The sequence below is a fragment of the Botryllus schlosseri genome, chromosome 7 (assembly GCF_051294905.1).
Source record: "Botryllus schlosseri isolate E-star chromosome 7, Bs_hap1, whole genome shotgun sequence".
NCBI classification, from domain to species: Eukaryota; Metazoa; Chordata; class Ascidiacea; order Stolidobranchia; family Styelidae; genus Botryllus; species Botryllus schlosseri.
The window spans coordinates 14,587,062-14,604,777 of record NC_137242.1 but is presented as its reverse complement, the minus strand read 5'-3'; the positions used below and the strand labels follow the sequence as shown (position 1 = coordinate 14,604,777).

At 41.0% G+C, this 17,716-nt stretch overlaps 1 protein-coding gene across 1 annotated transcript in view; it reads right to left on the bottom strand.

Moving 5' to 3' along the window:
* Positions 1 to 1,654: 1,654 nt before the first annotated feature.
* Positions 1,655 to 17,716, bottom strand: part of LOC145443720 (uncharacterized) — a 180,171-nt gene continuing 164,109 nt past the window's right edge. The window contains exon 4 of the mRNA XM_080321673.1: positions 1,655 to 6,587. Within this exon, the coding sequence (XP_080177799.1) occupies positions 6,449 to 6,587 (139 nt within the window). The 3' untranslated portion in view covers positions 1,655 to 6,448. The remainder of the gene's footprint in view (positions 6,588 to 17,716) is intronic.

The following is a 17,716-nucleotide window of genomic DNA, read 5'->3' as shown; positions in this document are numbered from 1 at the left end:
AAACCCGGGAAGCGCAAATATTTTCAATTAATTATGATTGCATCGGTAAATATGATCGGGAATCGCATGAATATTGCTATCAATTTTTATCCTCACGTAGCCTAATCAGATGTACTGGTAGTGGTAGAGCTGAGTGATATCTTGGAAACTCTAGGTCCCGAAAATAATAATTAAACATCTTCGGGGGGGGGGATCCGTTGGTATGATGACTCCGATCGTTATATGATGTTATTTCGTGACCCCCTGTCTGCTATGTCAAAAGATATTGAAATCGCCCTCATCTATGTCCATCTATTTTACGTTTTGCGACATGGGTGGGGCAAAACGCCTCCATTGGCTTTTTACCCGATTTTCTACTAAACATCGCATGCCATTCAGTAACCGATAAATATTGAATCCCTATACAGACCTATACATGGTTCTCCGCCTCATCACGGCGTACCGGATCTTTTAAAAACAAATTTCACCCAGAAATACCAACTGATTATGATAAGTCAAAAAACCAAGTCGGAAGATCTTGAAATGTATCTTGTTTAGTCAGAGAGATAGCCCAAAGTGGTTAACACATGTTTGTGAAGGTTGAGAACTACTGCTCTACTCATATCACGCAGGTACTCAATTCTTTTCGGCCCTGCACGGTAAACGTGTTTCGAAGGTCGAAGTATAACATTACTACACACTATCACCATTGTCACCACTGTTCCCTGTATCTCCTTCGGCGTTGCTACTACTTTCCTATCGTCTAATACAGAAGTCTGAAACACGCGGCCCGCGAGACCATTTTTGGCGGCCCGCGACCGTATTTTGGATTTCGAAGTATTCGATAATATTTAACTGCAATACATATTTTTTTTGAAAACTGGAAATTCGCCCCAAAACTACTCCAGAAGCTTGAAACTACTCATCAAACTTCACTATATTACCTCATTTTAAAAGTTACCACTGAGTGGAGGATCAATGAATACTTCGGCGATTGGACATTTCTATTGCTATGGCACAGTAATCATTATATTCAAGTTGTTTTAGATCTGTTCCAGTATTCGAAGGTAAATCTAACGCTGATTTAATTTGGCATAGGTAATGACATGATCAATAGCCTTGTTATCAGGAGTATGCCCGAAACCCGGATTAGGTTGTACTGCTCCAATGCTCTGATATCAGCAGATCAATCATTGTAAAATTCTAAAATATTCAACGTCAAATTTCCGCTAGCTGCAAAATTATAACGCAACAGCTTTTACGATGTCCTGATGCATTTGTACTCTCGCATGGTTGTCTGCAGCAGATATGCTAAGTACAGCAACAAATTTATTCAAATATTATAAAATGTGATTTTTTTCGTGCCAAGCGTGAATTCACAATAGTAAATCACATTTTAAAGATGCGTGTGGTATGTCAGTCTGCAAGGTATCGTCAAATAAAGCCTACTCGAAAATACATTGAATTCCCTTATTATTGGTGCTGCGGCCCGCGGCGTCATGAAAAAGTAGGAAATTGGCCCGCGAGTACATTTGAGTTTGAGACCTCTGGTCTAATATAACATCACTTTGCGTAGTCCTGGAAAATAACTGTCCGGCCCGCCTAGAATGCTACACACGCCTTGCGACCCGCAGTGCTCGGCAGGTTCACAACTTTACTGTTCATGATCCAGAAATTCGAACGTCTTCCGACCATTTTTTATTGAAAACGAGACATTAAAAGCGATAGACACAAAACGAGATGAATAAAATATAAAACAATATCGATATTGTATATAACGATGTGTGTGTCCGTTTAAATTCGAAATAAAACATCAAAACCCTTTAGCGCAGTGGTTCCCAACCTTTTTCGAATAATCGCCCCCCAATATTTACGGGTTTAAAAAAGAAGACATGTATAAGGGAAATTTATTCATTTAACTCTGATCGATAATGAATTGACTAAAAATAAGGTCATTTTCTGAGTAGGTGCCCTTAAAACCGGTTTGCGCGTCCATTTCCCGTTTAGTTATGACTAGGTCTATTTTTTACCTAAGAAATGGAAGATTTTGACCAAAAAAATTCACAATTTTGACATTTTCTGACCTTAAAAAACTTTATTTTTAACAAATCTTGACCTCATGTATTTAAATTAGGTGTTTCCCGTATAATGTTAGAATTGCACTATACTTATCTTCATTTCTTGTGGGAACTGTCTGTCCTTACGAAATAGTTTGTCATTAAAGAAAGTTTTTTGACTCAAAAACTGACAAATGTTTACATGAAAAAACGTTTTTAAGATTTGTTGTAGTACAACGAAAGATACTTTCCTACATTCTTGGGTAGAAAGTGTTTGTCCTTACTAGCAGGGCTTTGGAGCCGGAGCCCCGGAGTCGTGCATTTTTACCAGAGCTGGAGCCGGAGCCGGAGCTCTACATAAAATTCAGCTGGAGCCAGTTATTTGAGGGGTAGCTCGGCTCCGAGCTGAGAAATTCCTTCATCGTTGCCATGAATCGGGTGAGCAAATACTCGTTCTTTCGTGATAGTTCTTTAATCGGGCCGCGAAATTGGACAGTGTTATTGAGTATGCAATTATGCATGCGAATTGGAATTCATTACTGCGCATGATCGTCATTCACTCCAGTAAGGATTTTCGAGCGTAAATGGGGGATGGCAGAAGAGTAGCCCAAAACGCCGTTACACTTAGCAAACATTTTTCGCGGTGAAAGCTACTCAATGCGATGTCAGGACTCAGGACCCATGGTATTTTATGTTGGAGACAAATTACAGATTTGATACGCGATTTCCAATTTGTAATCATCCGTTTCGTAAATTCATTCTTGATGTCTGCTTGAAACTCTAGTATTCCCGGATTATCGCGCACTGTGACTTTTAAATGAGCCATGTGCATGTGCATACTGCATAGTTTAATTCGTTATGGGCATGGCGCAATGTTCATTGCACAGTGTTTAATTCGATTATTCGATTCGTTTCAACGGGAAGATATTATATTCCGGTAAACTTGATTGACACCGGATGGACTGGTAACGAGTGCACCAATATCGAACGTCAAACCATTGGCCATTTGGTACAAATCGAATTTCTATTAACCAGGTCGTGATATCCTCCCATATTGCTCTTACTACAGTTACAGTTGAACAATAATCGCACATTTAAAGATTGAATGGAGCTGTTTGGCTTATAATGTTAACGAGTACAGTGGCAGTGTTAAAACGCCGCATCAGAATTTTAATGGACAAATTTCAGACTTGCAAAACCGGAGAAGAATTCTCAAAAACCGATAAATTTTTCCCACTTCGTGATCAGTTGACTAAAAATAAAAGGTCATCACTTCCGCTCAGAGCTCAAAATAACGTTTTAGTGTCCACATTGCCAGGTGGATGACTAAAAAAAAAAAAAAAAAAAAAAAGGTCATCTATTCGCTCAGAGCTAAATTCACCGTTTTTCACTCCGAAATATCCACCGGAGCGTCACTTCTGTGCTAATTTGCGGCATATCACTCGCAATTTGCTCAAAATCTGACCCAAATTTTCAAAAAAGAGGACAAAATCTCAAAAAAGAGTACAAAAGGGCGTCCTCCGAGGACACTTTCAAAAAAGTCAAAAAAGAGGACGTATGGTAAGCCTATTCTAGTGCAACTATGATATTATTGACAATTGAAAAGTATTCATTATAACGTCACAAGCCGACACGGCGGCACCTATGTCTTCGTTACTGCATTCGATGTTACTGACGGCTGACAGACTCTAGCTAGATCAATGTTCCCTCTAATTTTTGACGAGTCTGCGCACACTCACCAATTCACTGCGCAGACCCTTGGACAACAGTGCGCAACGACTAAAAAAGGTCATCACTTCGGATTTTTTTTGTGCAACTTATATTTTCTGTGCGCAGAGACTTGCGCACGTGCGTAGCTTAGAGGGAACATTGCTCTAGATTACTATAGATAACTAAGGGTAAATTAGTATAGACCAGGGTGGCCAACCTCTTCGGCTAAAGGGCCAAATGAAATTGACGAACGATTGCGCTGCCCACTAGCCGCGCCAGGCGCGTAAAATTTTCAAAGATAATATTATTATTACTTGGGTATATTGCGGGTCGACTGTATACCGCCCGCTCGGCTCAGTTTGCAAGGACAGGACTATTCGGCATCTAGACATATCGATATCGAAGATTTCCGCTAATATACAAGCGTTTTGTGCCTACATTTCATCGTCGACGATCTTTCTGCGAGCGCAAACGCGAAAAGACTTTCTCTCGTAATTGCGAATATAGTTCGACTCAATCGGCTAAATCGGGCGTTTTTTTTTCATTTTCAGGTGAGGGTAGGCTACAAAGCAAGAAATCGTGTGACAATTGAACACGCGAAGCGTGAAGAAAAACTTCACTACTTTTTTTAGTTTATTGTAATGTACGACGATTTACTAAAAATGTGACTGGACCCTGGATCTGCCAATGCGTCGGAACTGATATTTTAGTCATCAACATCCCAATTGTCGCGGCTAGACTAATCATATTTTTGGTTGGCCTTGCAAGTTCACAATACAACATCGATAATATAACAGAATTTCGATAATATAATGCGAAATTAGCTCGCGGGCTACTCAAAACCTTCTCGCGGGCCACATATGGCCCGCAGGTCGCGGGTTGCCCACCCCTGATATAGACAGACACCGTCGATAGTTTTCAGAGCCGGAGCTGGAACAATGCAAATTCACGGCTTCTCCAAATCCCTGCTTACTAAGCAGCTTGCCAAGAATGGAGAAAGAACGATCAACAGCACCAATTGTTGGCTGGCAACACTGAAGCTGTGCGTACAATGCTGGCGACACAGCGTGCTGTTGCTTCATTCTGACAATGTTGTCTATATCATAATTTTTCATCATGCGCTTCTTGATGTAAGAACTAGAGGTCGACCGATTATCGGCTTGGCCGATTATCGGCGCCGATATTTGGAACTTTCTCGAATATCGGTATCGGCCAATCCTGGCCGATATCGCGACCGATATTTTATATCTAACTACAATCTACCTTTTCTGAACTGATCTGCAATTCTGTATCATGTTTTGATTTTCGGGTTATCCAAAATTTCAACGAATGTTCACAATTAAGCAATAAGTCTTTTCGATTTCAGTTTTCTCATTTGTTGTTCACCTTTCTGTGGCATGAACAAGTGCCACCTTGCCTAATATATAATAGTTTTGGCGAAATAGTTCTCTGCTCCTTCCATATTAATATCGGCCTATGATATCGGTTATCGGCCTTGTGAGCGTCGAAATATCGGTATCGGTATCGGCCTGTAAAAATCAATATCGGTCGACCTCTAGTAAGAACCAATGCCCACGCAGTTTCGCTTCAGTTAGGATGTTGCATCACGTTCAGCATAACACCATGTCTAACTATTTGTTTCATTTGGCCGTTTATAATTCACAATGAGCAGATAATGTGCCGTCTACAATGGTAGGCCCAACGGTAGGTCTATGAAGTAGGCTAAAAGCTGTCAAATGTCGTATATTAAGCTCACCCACAGCGCAAACATTTACGATACAAATACAATATGGGCGGCAAAAAAAATTTGACGAGTTTTTGATCTAACGCTACAATTTTGGCAAAATATGGACTTAATTTGATCCGTCAAAAGAAACCGCCCAAGGTATATATGACCTTTTTTAGTCAACTTTCGTGTCATAGGCAGAGGCAGAATAAGCCGTCTTCACGAGTAGCCTACTTTTTGTTAATTACATATATCTCACAGGACGTTCTAACATTTTCGCCCCAAGCCACCCCGTTGTGTCTCAAAATCGCTCCTTTGGGGGTTATATCGACCATGTTGGGAACCACCGCTTCAGCGCATTACTTCGTTGTCATACGCTGGCTCACGAAATGAAAGCATGCGCTAGAAAATTTGCTTCAAAGTTCGAAGTATGTCGATCAATCAGAAAACGAATCCGTCATCCACATACGACCCTGCGACTTCATACGAAAAACTTGCATGCATTTGGAAAACGTTTTTGCGATACTAAAACTCTGCATCACAGAACATTCATAATGTGCGACGAATCGATTGTCAGAGATATCACGCGATTCCTGTTTTAACGATATCGTGTATTTTATCCTTGATGGACAATTCCATTCATGTTTGACCGACTAACCGCGCATCCAGATGGAGGCCAGCGAACTCCATCACCTGACAAGAAACCTGTGGTAGTAGTGAGCGGTCATTTCCCGCTACCGTATTTCGAACGCAGGTAAAGTAGTGACCCAATAAGCGACGCTATAAAAATTATATTTAAGACGTTGACATTCTTCGGCAACTCGCGTAATTCCTGGAATTTCACGGTCGTATTCTCAAGCATCGGACTACACCATCGCGCGAAATAGTAATAAGTACGCTGCAAAGTTGAATATTAAGACCGCGGACCACTCCGCATTAACTGTTGTAAAAGACACAGTGCGCGAACAATTGAAAATCACGTGGGGCTGGAAATACTTTCCAAATATATTCTTTGCTTTTCGGGGTCTAGTTGCAAATCGTCTTTATCCCATTCTAGTTCCGATCCGTAGTCGGTGCCGACGATATGTATAGCGCCGGGATTCTTTATGTAATGCCTGTAAATGCGAAAGGGACTTTATGAATTTCCGAAACAAGCGAACCTTGTGTTAAGCAACTAACAATCTTCAAAGGAGTCGCTTTCTCTCGGGGTATCTATTGCATATCTGTCACGAGGCCATGAGCATAGGGTAATCGGAAATAGAAACAACACTAAATCGCCAGTCTGTTTCGTACGATTAAATCCACGCGCTACACGGTGATAGGCAATTCGCAGGACTTCGGCCACGTAATTGTGACTGTAATCGACTGCGCTTCTCTTCCTTTGTGCTTAAGGTAAAGTATCAGTATCAGTTTAATAATATATTCATCATTTCAAAACACCACAAAACTACAATACAATGAAAAGATAGGGAGGTGTCGAAACGACTTGGAGTAGTCCTTGAGATCAGACACCCACCCGTGTTAATTCTTCGTTTTAGTGTTGCAAACCTATATCGCAAAATATTGCAGTTTGAGATTTGCCTATGTTAGATGTGTCTGTTCCGCCATTGGCTGGTAATATTTTAATAGATAAAACATGGTATCGTATAGTGACATCACGGCACGAAATTCGTTTAGTACTGGATCATGTCTCTTCGTTCTGAAGTGCAGAGAATCCTTCGGCACTGCAGAAACCCATTTGTCACTATTTTGTCTTGATTTCATCGAACTTTATGACTTAATTTAGTCAGCTGCTTCCCCCATTTCTTACCCCCTATGCTTCGATACACATAGTTTATTAATTACCCAGTATTTTTGGCAGTTTATATTGTAGGATATAAGTCGATGAAGATCATGCCTATCATACACATGCAGTGCGAGTAGATCAAGGAAGTATACACTGTACTGCAGACTTCCCCGTCCTTAAAGGAGCGATATGTCATCTCGCCGCAACGTATTTGGAAAGACCGGCGATTAATACGACTTATCGCAAGCTTACTTGGAACGGCTTATCTTATGACCAGACCCAAAACCATCTGAGGTATTTTTCAAGCAGATAAGACTGCAGCATGGCGACGTGTATGTGAATTTGGTTTATAATCAAGGCGGCATGTAATTCGGAAGCAGGTTTCCCTGAGTTAGAGATAGGCGTTGCGTATTATCCTGCTGTATGAATTTTAAATACCTACAACACGCTCCAGGCAAGCTCCATTACCATCATTGATCGACTCAACATACGATAGAAAACTACCCGTTTAACAAGTATGCGTACCTCTTGCGGTGCAAGAATTGGCCACCATGTACTTGAATCTCTGATGACTAGGGCTGGGAAAAACCGAGTACCTGAGTGATTCTATTCTGAATCCCGTATTAAGCTTCGAGTCGAGTCGAGTATCACTTATTATGACGTCATAACACGATTTAATATGTCAAAGTTCCAACACGTACCTTTTATGCCACCACAAACAATATAATGGCTGTGATCCATCACACTAAAGATACTTTGGTATTTTTTTCGAACATACCGATTTCATTGCACTCTGTGGCAATGTTGTGGGATGATCATAACTTTGGAAATGTGTTGTTCCAGCAACGTTCGTAGCTTTGTACTTTATCTTTCATATGCTGCTATACGGACAATCAAGGTTTCAAGGCTTTCAAAGTGGAAAATTGTGTCAAAACTACACTTCTCCTTAATAAAGTAATAAGTGTCAAGGAACCCATAATTTCAGTAGCGGTACACGAAAAAATCATATTCTGCTACTCGACTCGAATCGTTGAAATAAATACTGAATTCAGATTCGAGTACTCGAGTCATTGTGTCCAGCCCTACTATAATGACGTCGACCTGGAGCAGAGGTCATGGATTCGTAATCAGTCTACCATATCGTCGCATAACGCAGGTGTAAACTTTGACCGAAATAAAAGTTTGTTTAGATGTCAAATCAACTTTCTAATGGCGCGTTTTATTTCTATTTCCAAGATTAAAATATTCGCAATCTACGAAAATCCGCCCATTCTTTGGCCGCAAATTAATCTTCATTCGTTCGTTTATCAATGTTTTTACCAGTTTATAACACCACAAGATGTCGACACAGTGACAAGATAGGAGAGACAACGAATAGACGAAGTCAGTAAAATAAGTACTTCGGCCTACAAGTACTAACAGAAAGCATGTTAAATACACTGCACACGAAATCAAAAATAATCTCTATATAGTGCCCGTGATATAAGTGCATTTGACTTCGGAGACCCGGAACCGAAGACAAATAACAACGCCGATTTATCACACCAAGGAGTGACATTCGCAAGTAGTTGTTAATGATATCGACTGATAACATGGCTCCGGGTGTGTTAGTGATCACGATCAGTATTGACGATCCCTCCCACGATAACACAATCCATGTCAAGATCCAGGGAATATTTGGCACACGGAAGCATTCGATCAACGACTATATCTCATGGTCGGGTGCAGTGAACATAAAAATTTATAATCCCGGCCATTCGCAGCGATGCTTGACAGCTTATTAGACGAAAGGCCTGACATGAGCTCAGTGTTATGCATCATGGCCTGAGCAAACCTGGGTAAACTTGAGGTTTACGGATTTATTCTAACAGCGGATTGCCCGTCGGTCGTCGCCATACTCATCAGCAGGGAATCTTGTACTCTGATCGGACTTTTCCAAACTGCCAATCCAACTACATAACTATCACTTTGTTGAGTAGTTCTAGTTGTAGTTGTAGACTTTGAAAAGTGAGTAGATCTAGTATCCGATTATAAATAAACAGTTGATGAAAAACTAGAAAACGGGTGTAGTTGTTTGGCGTGAACCGTCATACCGGTGTCGCGTTGTGTGATGTTCCTGCAACCATTGCTAGCTCAGAGCCATCATTACTAACGGTAGCGTCGCCAGAAGTGGGTTTGACGATCGTTGTGGATCGAAACCTCTCCCATTTCTAACTAAAAACGCCTTCCTTATGAAATGCCCATTATATCTCTGATATTTTTCACTCAATTTGCAATTCAGTAAATGAATCTAGTTAGTCGTGTTTTAGTTAGTTAGTTGTGGATTTTTTTAAGGTCATTAGTTCTAGTCCTAGATGCGCATTTTGAAAATTCAGTAGTACGCACAAGTCTGATTTGGATGCAAACACAATTCGCAGTGTCGTCTTAACTTCATAAATACTATGTCACAGTTATCAAGTATGCAATCGTTAAACTACATTGTAGATCAAGTCAGAAGACGATACGTATGGTACTGAGCTACTTCGTCAAAACCAGCCGACTTTACGAGGCATGTACGTACACAAATGCACGGGCCTCTTTGAGAAGTTTCGGAACCCGGGGTGATTTCACAAGCCGAGTGCCGATTCCCGTTACCTGCCAGCGTGTTTACCAACAATAAGATCACCACTTCAAGGTGCTTGTCACAGAAATTTATGTCGGAACGAAGGGTTTGAAGATTCAGTGGATACGGGTTACCGGTGCAATTTTAGAACTGCGAACATTAGAAAGAACACTCCGAGTTAAACGGGAAAACCGCCTGAACGGAACAATCGTAACTCCCCGCGGTACAGATACATCATCCTTGAACGTCATGGTTTCAAGTGCCACTTGAGATATATTGCTCAGATAATAATGAGGCTATTCGCTAACGAAAGTGATTGTTAATGTAATGATTTATGCCTATTGATAATCCGCCGCAGCTGGTGACTATACTTCAATACTACTCGGATATGCCATGTTGTACAATGTACACTGTGTAAAGTGTACGTACAGTAATGGTCTGTTACATGTCTAAGTACAGCATACGCCGACGCGTATGTATGTTGTGTACACATTGCTACACCGTTCATACCGACTTTCTACACTCCCCTTCATAAGTTACGGAATTCTGCCTACGCAACTGTATCACACAACATAATACAGAAGATGTCATATTTTCACTGGCTACGCAAAACAGGTCGCATAGGAAACGACTTCTAAATTGTGACGACGGGTGGGTTTGTTTACGGACATGTGCAGAGAGCTTTCAAGCAATATTGCCGCAAGTTTCAAACTGACTGTATAGGCGGTTGAGTCGCAGCTCGTCATCGCCAGCTGAACCGTATATGACCGGTGTTTTTTGAAAAAACTGGAACTACAGCGAACTGTGCTATAAGTCGCCCGCTCAGGTATCATAAAATAAAAATAGCGTACTGGCGTGAAATGACCACAGATGTTGAAACACCATGAATAATAAATACTGTAAACCAGTGGTTCTCAACCTTTTTGATCCCGCGCACCGGTAAAACTTCAATCCAAATGTTGCGGACTGGTGAACCTTCAAAAATCAAAATTAATCCTAAATATAATTACAATGTAACTCTATTTAATATTGGAAACTACATTTCATGATTAGTATATCGTTACGGTATATTGGAGTTTTGCAAGGCGAAGCTTGCGAACTCCTGTTAAATATACCACTAACTTGATGGTAATTATTCGGTATTGCTAGAAAGAAATGCGGCTTTTCTGTTTGCTATAGCCTCTATTAGACTGCCAAGTGACGCTTAATTGCACTGTCGGAGGGTTCGTTTAAAAGTCTCCGTGACTTGCAGACATAACTTGTGCGAAAGTAGTTGATACGTGTAAACAAAACAGTTTCGTACCACACGTGCACCATTGTGACGTATGCATAAAGTAGACTGTCTTTACGAAGAAAAATACGTCCCGAACTTCTAAATAAATTTCCAATTTGATGTTATATTTTTCTAATTTATCGACAGCAATCCAACTTCTTGCATTTCGGAACTGAAATATAAAGTTCTAACATATTTGGCGCACCGACAGGAAACTTGCCACGGTTCGGCGGCCAAGAACCTCTGCTCTAAACAGCAGCAACAACAACAACAGTGTATATGTCATGGTAACATCCGAACATAGACACCCGAGTGGCGTATAGTTCCTGTCTTAGGTCGTCAGCTGAAGGAAACAGTACGTCACTCACCGCACCAAAATAGGTAACAACGTCAAGAAGTAATGGGCTCCTAATTGAGTTGCTCGGACAAGAAAATATGAATCCGATATCGTTGAATGACTATACATCAGAGATGAGCACGGATTAGGATTAGGTTTTGAAAAAACAGGATTTGTAAAATTTTTTCGGATTTGGATTGGATTTGGATTGGATATTTTTTTTCAGAACGGATTAGGATTTGGATTGGATTCACCTATTTTCTGGGAGATTGAAATGTCGTGTGGCGAATGGCGACAAACTTCATTCAGTTTAGTTATTAATGTAATTATGGTTACTAAGTTATCTTGAATCGAGTGAATCGTTGGTTGTGAAAGAAAATTTTCGAATCCCTCCATTGCATAAATTAGTATTTTTTCTGAATTTCCAGTTGGAATCGGATTAGGATTGGACATGGACTTGAATATGAAAAAGTTATGGATTAGGATTTGGATTTGGATTTGAAGGTTCGGATTTGGATTGGATTAGGACATAGAAATTTCAAATCCGCTCATCTCTGCTATACATACAACCCATTACAGTGGTTGTTTCTATGTGTTTTCCTCTGCAACGAGCTGAATCCACATGATGCAGATGCTCTTTCGCATCTCAACGGCATATCGCAGACGACTGTATTACTTCCTGCGTCGCCGCGATCATGTAAGTCACTCATTGGTTGTTGCGAGTGCGAGGAATAGGAATATTTTTCAACGCCTTACAAAAACAAATTCACTGAATCCTAGAGGATATCGGTTGAATTTTCCAACGACCTCCGCAGAAGACGCAGTTTCTGATCAACGTCATGAAATATTCAGGGAGGAGATTCACAGTATACGGATCTACGAGTTACTATGAATGGCAGACGCTTGCCATAAGAATCAAGACGGTACGCACAGTATAGGTTGCCCCACCAACATGTGTAAAATAACTTTGGGGCCGTGTAACAAAACAGGCATAGAACTACCATATCAAATATTCAAGATTTCAAAGTTATATCATTTATGTCTTTCAATATCACCGCTAGCGGGGTATAAATATATATCGATAATGCGGATTAGATTAAAATATTGCTCGCATATATATTTCTTGTTGACATAACGGATTTCCCACGTACTCGAGGTGCGATACACAAGACTTAAACATCGTAAATGGTATTTCTGTAATAATTAACTGACGCAACAGTTCCTTGTGTATATCGGTCGACTATCCGTTTCAAAAAACCATCCCAAGCTAGTAGTGGGCCTAGAAAGCTTCGGCACCACGGTATTCGTGAGGGATCATCGCAATTAGACCATAAATGAGATCCACTAAACACCAAATATCCATCCATCTTAATTTGTTTGCAGGAGTTAAAACGGCAAACGATACTACATTGTTGGTAGTGGCTTATCTGAAACAAAATATTTAACATGAGGTCCTGGAATTATTTACGCAGCGGCGTTGATTCTAGTAATATTATACGTCCGAAATGATAACACTCTAGGTTTTCCGTTAGCCACAAGAGGCATAATATTTACCGAATATGGTATAGAAGAATTTGGTGGTACGGAAAATTTCAAATATATGGTATGGAAAAAGTCTGTCGATCATTGTATGAAATATGGAAATTTCTCGTTCCATGCCGTACCACATTATGCCCTGTCGCCATATAATCTGCCGTATACGAATACACGGTCAGGTGAAAATATCGCAGGTTCAGAGAGAATCTGGTGTCGAGGAGGGGGAATATCTCAATATTCACATTAAACGTAAATTATAAACAGATTAGGCTGCACACTGGGTAATCGGAACGTATTTCCAGCCATTCATATTTATTATTGTTACTCCTTGTTAGACAATTTTCGGGCGGTTGTTTCCCACGCATATCACGGCAAAATATCAGCATGACCGTTATTGACAGAATTTGTAACCCGGCAATAATGATCGCAGAATTGCCGCGAATAATCCGGCCAGTCAGAATAGCCCAGGACACCATTTCACTGTAAATAAGTTGTTGGACGCCACGACAAAGAATAAAACGTAAATCATGAGAGTTATGCGATGTCTTCAGTGCCAATGTGCCACGTAAAATATACCAATATATTTTCTAACTTAATGTGAACGGATCTCATTGTGACGCAATAAACGCAGGATGGCGGCGAAATATTCGAATAGAGAGCTATACCGGGAAGATGCACCTTGTCTAGATATTGAGTTAGGATTCTCATTGACTTTGATTTGATAATGTTACATGCGATCAACGCCGATATATGTATCACAGGTCATGTTTCGAAGGCAATCAAATCCGGTTTCTTATAACACCACATACATCATACGTTATCTACATCGGAATCCGAGATATATCCCTGGTTACGGGATCACAGCAGTTGAATGCAAGTCAGTCATCAATTAGACATAGGCCGGCGCTCCGGCGTATCCTTTACCGAAGCGCGCTAACCGTAACGGCCGAGGGCTCAAGCAGGCGGAAAATTTCGCGTCACTTCAATACGGAGCATGTCGAGCCCGATAAATGAAACGGTTTCAATGTCGTCCATGTGTTGTCCGTCGCCAGGGGCTTGACGGCATTTCTCGGAACGCTCACACATCTAACTGATTGGTATTATTACTGATTTTGTTTCTCCACTGCTAAACAGTGGATCGAAATCCGGGGTCGTTGCGATATGATACGCAATAGCGCAAGACTGTCGGCGAGGTCTGCACGCTGGTATAGCTGGCATAGCGGTCTGTTAAGATCAAAGATTTGACCCGTCCCCTCAGAACTATTAAAGGGCTCGATAATACCTAAAGTCATGGATACAATGTCATCAATTAGCGTCAGGGAGCAACAAATCAGTAATCCTTCGTCATATAGGCTATACATTTCCATGCGGATCAACATAGGTATGCATATGCAGTCTTTGATGTATCGGTGCCGATATGCGTCTTGCTCATTCAAGCATGGGATAGTATGACAACAAGGCAAACCAAACCAAATCATCTCCGTGCTAATCACACCGCCCATTCAGCGAGGCACCCATTCAGGGTCGAAAATATATGTAACACCAAATACCCCCGTAACGTTGGATGCGGTTGGATATCGGATCATTCACAAAACTAGGGAGTTTTGAGGACTTGGCATTGAAGAAATCGACAAGGTTGCTCCGTGTATCATTGCAAAGCACTGTTAAAGTGTGCAACTGTGCATGTGTGCAATCGATATGATCTACCGCAAAATATCACTAGCATGAATGCGTTATCCTACTCGTAAACTTCATGGACGTTATATGGTTGCGGAGATACAAAAACCAGCTCTCAAGGTTGACAACTCGTTATCTATCGGAATTTTGAGATTTCCGAGGCTCGGTATGCTTTCGATGCCAACTTACAGTGCACGCGAATATTGTTATCGGGCAATGCACTCGTTGGAATCTCGCTATCAAATAAACAACTTGGCTATCATACCAATGTTGAATTAGCCAATTGCCAATAGCCTACTGATACAAACATTTTGCTGTTTAGAGATGTTTTGTTGGGATTTCGGAACAAATTCGCTCGCAAAAAATCCATTTTCTCCTGTGATATACATAGCCGCTATTCCAGAATAACTTCAATATGAACTGCTACATAGAAATGACTATGCTGGAAGGTATAATAATAAAATGATGATGATGATGATGATGATATTGGTGCCATGTATGTTGGGATCAGACCCAAAGGTATCGTTAGAAGCGTTACGCGTTATTATTACATTCGCCATCACCTATCTTTGTGTGAATTAATGGGTTTTCGGCACTCGTACATGTCAAATCGACGGCGCGAATTTTCGATACACGGCAGTGTATTTCAAGAAATGCAGGCACAGTTACAGTTAATATTTGCACAAGACAGATGACGGTTGCACGGTAATAGAGCTAAATTTGAACGAAAACTTGCAGGGTCCGCGAAGACAAAAAGGTTGAGAACTACTGCCGTAGCAAGTAGATTCAATCACCGTGACGTTACATTGGAAACTTCCCGGTCGCCGTTATCGGACAGGCTGCGCTCACCCTTCATAATATTGCAACTGCAGGTCTCGAACTCGCCGCGTCTGGTTCGGTTTCAAGTTTGTGGGTTCCGCAAAACACACATACATGACGAAAATTGACTATGGCCAAAGTCCCTATCAAGTGCGTTTATTATTTATGCCTAAAATCTACGAAAACGGATATGAACTGCGATACAAAAACTTGCGCTGTTCTTAGGTAATGATTAGACGTAGATTCCCAGACACGAATGCAATCCCATGTCATATGTGACAAACCAGACATTTACATCACGCATCGTGGAATATGCAAATGTACATACACATACATCATTCTGATGCATCTCGAAGTCGAGGTCTTGATTCATTGAGTGAAAATAGCGAATAGCAGAATATTGTGAGCAGTTCTTCCGTTAAGTACTGATGCTCATCGGGTTATGGAGTCCCTTTACCCAGACTATTTGGAATTGGTATGTTGTCACTATTTCCGTAAAGATATGACATTCCAATTGTATAATAAATGTATAAGATAGTACCGCTGGCCCATCGTATCAACACATATATATGTTACTATCTAGTGATTGACGAATGATACGTGTTCGTAATTGAGTGAGTAGTGAGTAGTGAGTACCCATCCATACACTGTTACACAGCCTCAAAATCGCGCATTAAAAAGGTACATAGCACGTTTCGAAAATGAGTTGATAAACGTAGATACAATCCGCTATAGACACTTTCTTCTTGTTTCATTACGAAGCTGAAGCACACTGCTTGTTCTGATTTACGAGACTGGACCGTGAACCCATATATGGGCAAATATGCACGCAGTGAGATTCTGGGACGGAGAGTCATAGCTGCTTTGGTGAAATGTACACAACTAATATAAATATTCTTGAATTATAATTCAAGCGGAGCGTTGTATATATAGTCGCTATGGCATCCTAGTCAATAACGCGCGTCGTGCATGCGATGCATACCAGCAAAATAGCATGTCCCAATTTGAGTTCGTTGGATAATACAGTGTCGCTCGAGGTGCCAGCGTTTACTTTATCGTACTGACAAAGACCTTTGAAACAGATACCGTGATCTCGATCGGATTAACGGCTTCCAATTTGATCTCAGCTTGCAGCAAATACGATAATCATTTACATTTATACGCTGTCTAAATTCTAAGGCCCGCCTTAATACATAATTGATATTTAATCATAATTTTGAGGCACATAATTTTCAGTTTGAGGCACACTGAAAAATTGATATAACGACGTGACAGTTACAAGAGCGTTGCTCGAAAAATACTTTCATGTGTTAATACGATTGGTATGCTTGTTTGCACGAACATATGCGACTGACATGAGGTTGAATTGTTGACAAACAAAAACGCATTTCGTCCTCATCGCTCTCTCTCTCTCTCTCTCTCTCTCTCTCTCGCTCTCTCTCTCTCTCTCTCTCTCTTCTCTCTCTCTCTCTCTCTCTCTCTCTCTCTCTCTCTCTCTCTCTCTCTCTCTCTCTCTCTCTTGTTTATAGCTTTTGCTGCCAGTCAAAACAGAAAAGTCATGTTCACATAGCCATGCAGATGCAAAGGGCAATATAATTTTCATTGATATTGAACCACTCATGCGTTCGGATTTGGAAGAAGATAGCCAATACTGTTTTTTTTTGTTTTGTTACAACAGTGTTTTAAAAACCGTGTCATCAAATCAATTAGCTGTTCTTCGTTTTCTGTTGAGAAGTTACTTCATTCAGAACTCCCAAATGGATTAACTGTTTATCTAGAGCAGTGGTTCCCAACGTGGGCGATATCGCCCCCCAGGGGGCGATTTGGCGGTCTAGGGGGGCGAAAATGACGAAGGGGGCGATAGGGGGCGAAAATGGACAAAGGGGGCGATGGGGGGCAAAAATAGCGAAGGGGGAGATAGGGGGGGCGATGACGCGCCAAAACAGCTGACCTTTTTTTTTAAAAAGTGTCAAAATTAGGATTCGAGCCGAAAAGTTGACCTTTTTTTTTAGTCAATCCGCCGGTGATTATAGTTTGTATGGCCAATTTTCGGTACACAAAATTTGGGGGGCGATGATCGGTGTTGAGCTTGAAAAGGGGGCGATGGGCCGAAAAAGGTTGGGAAGTAGGGATGGTGTGAACCTTTGAAAGGTTCAGGTTCGTGTGAACGCGAACCTTTTTGAAAGGTTCTGTGTGAACGCGAACGTGAACCTC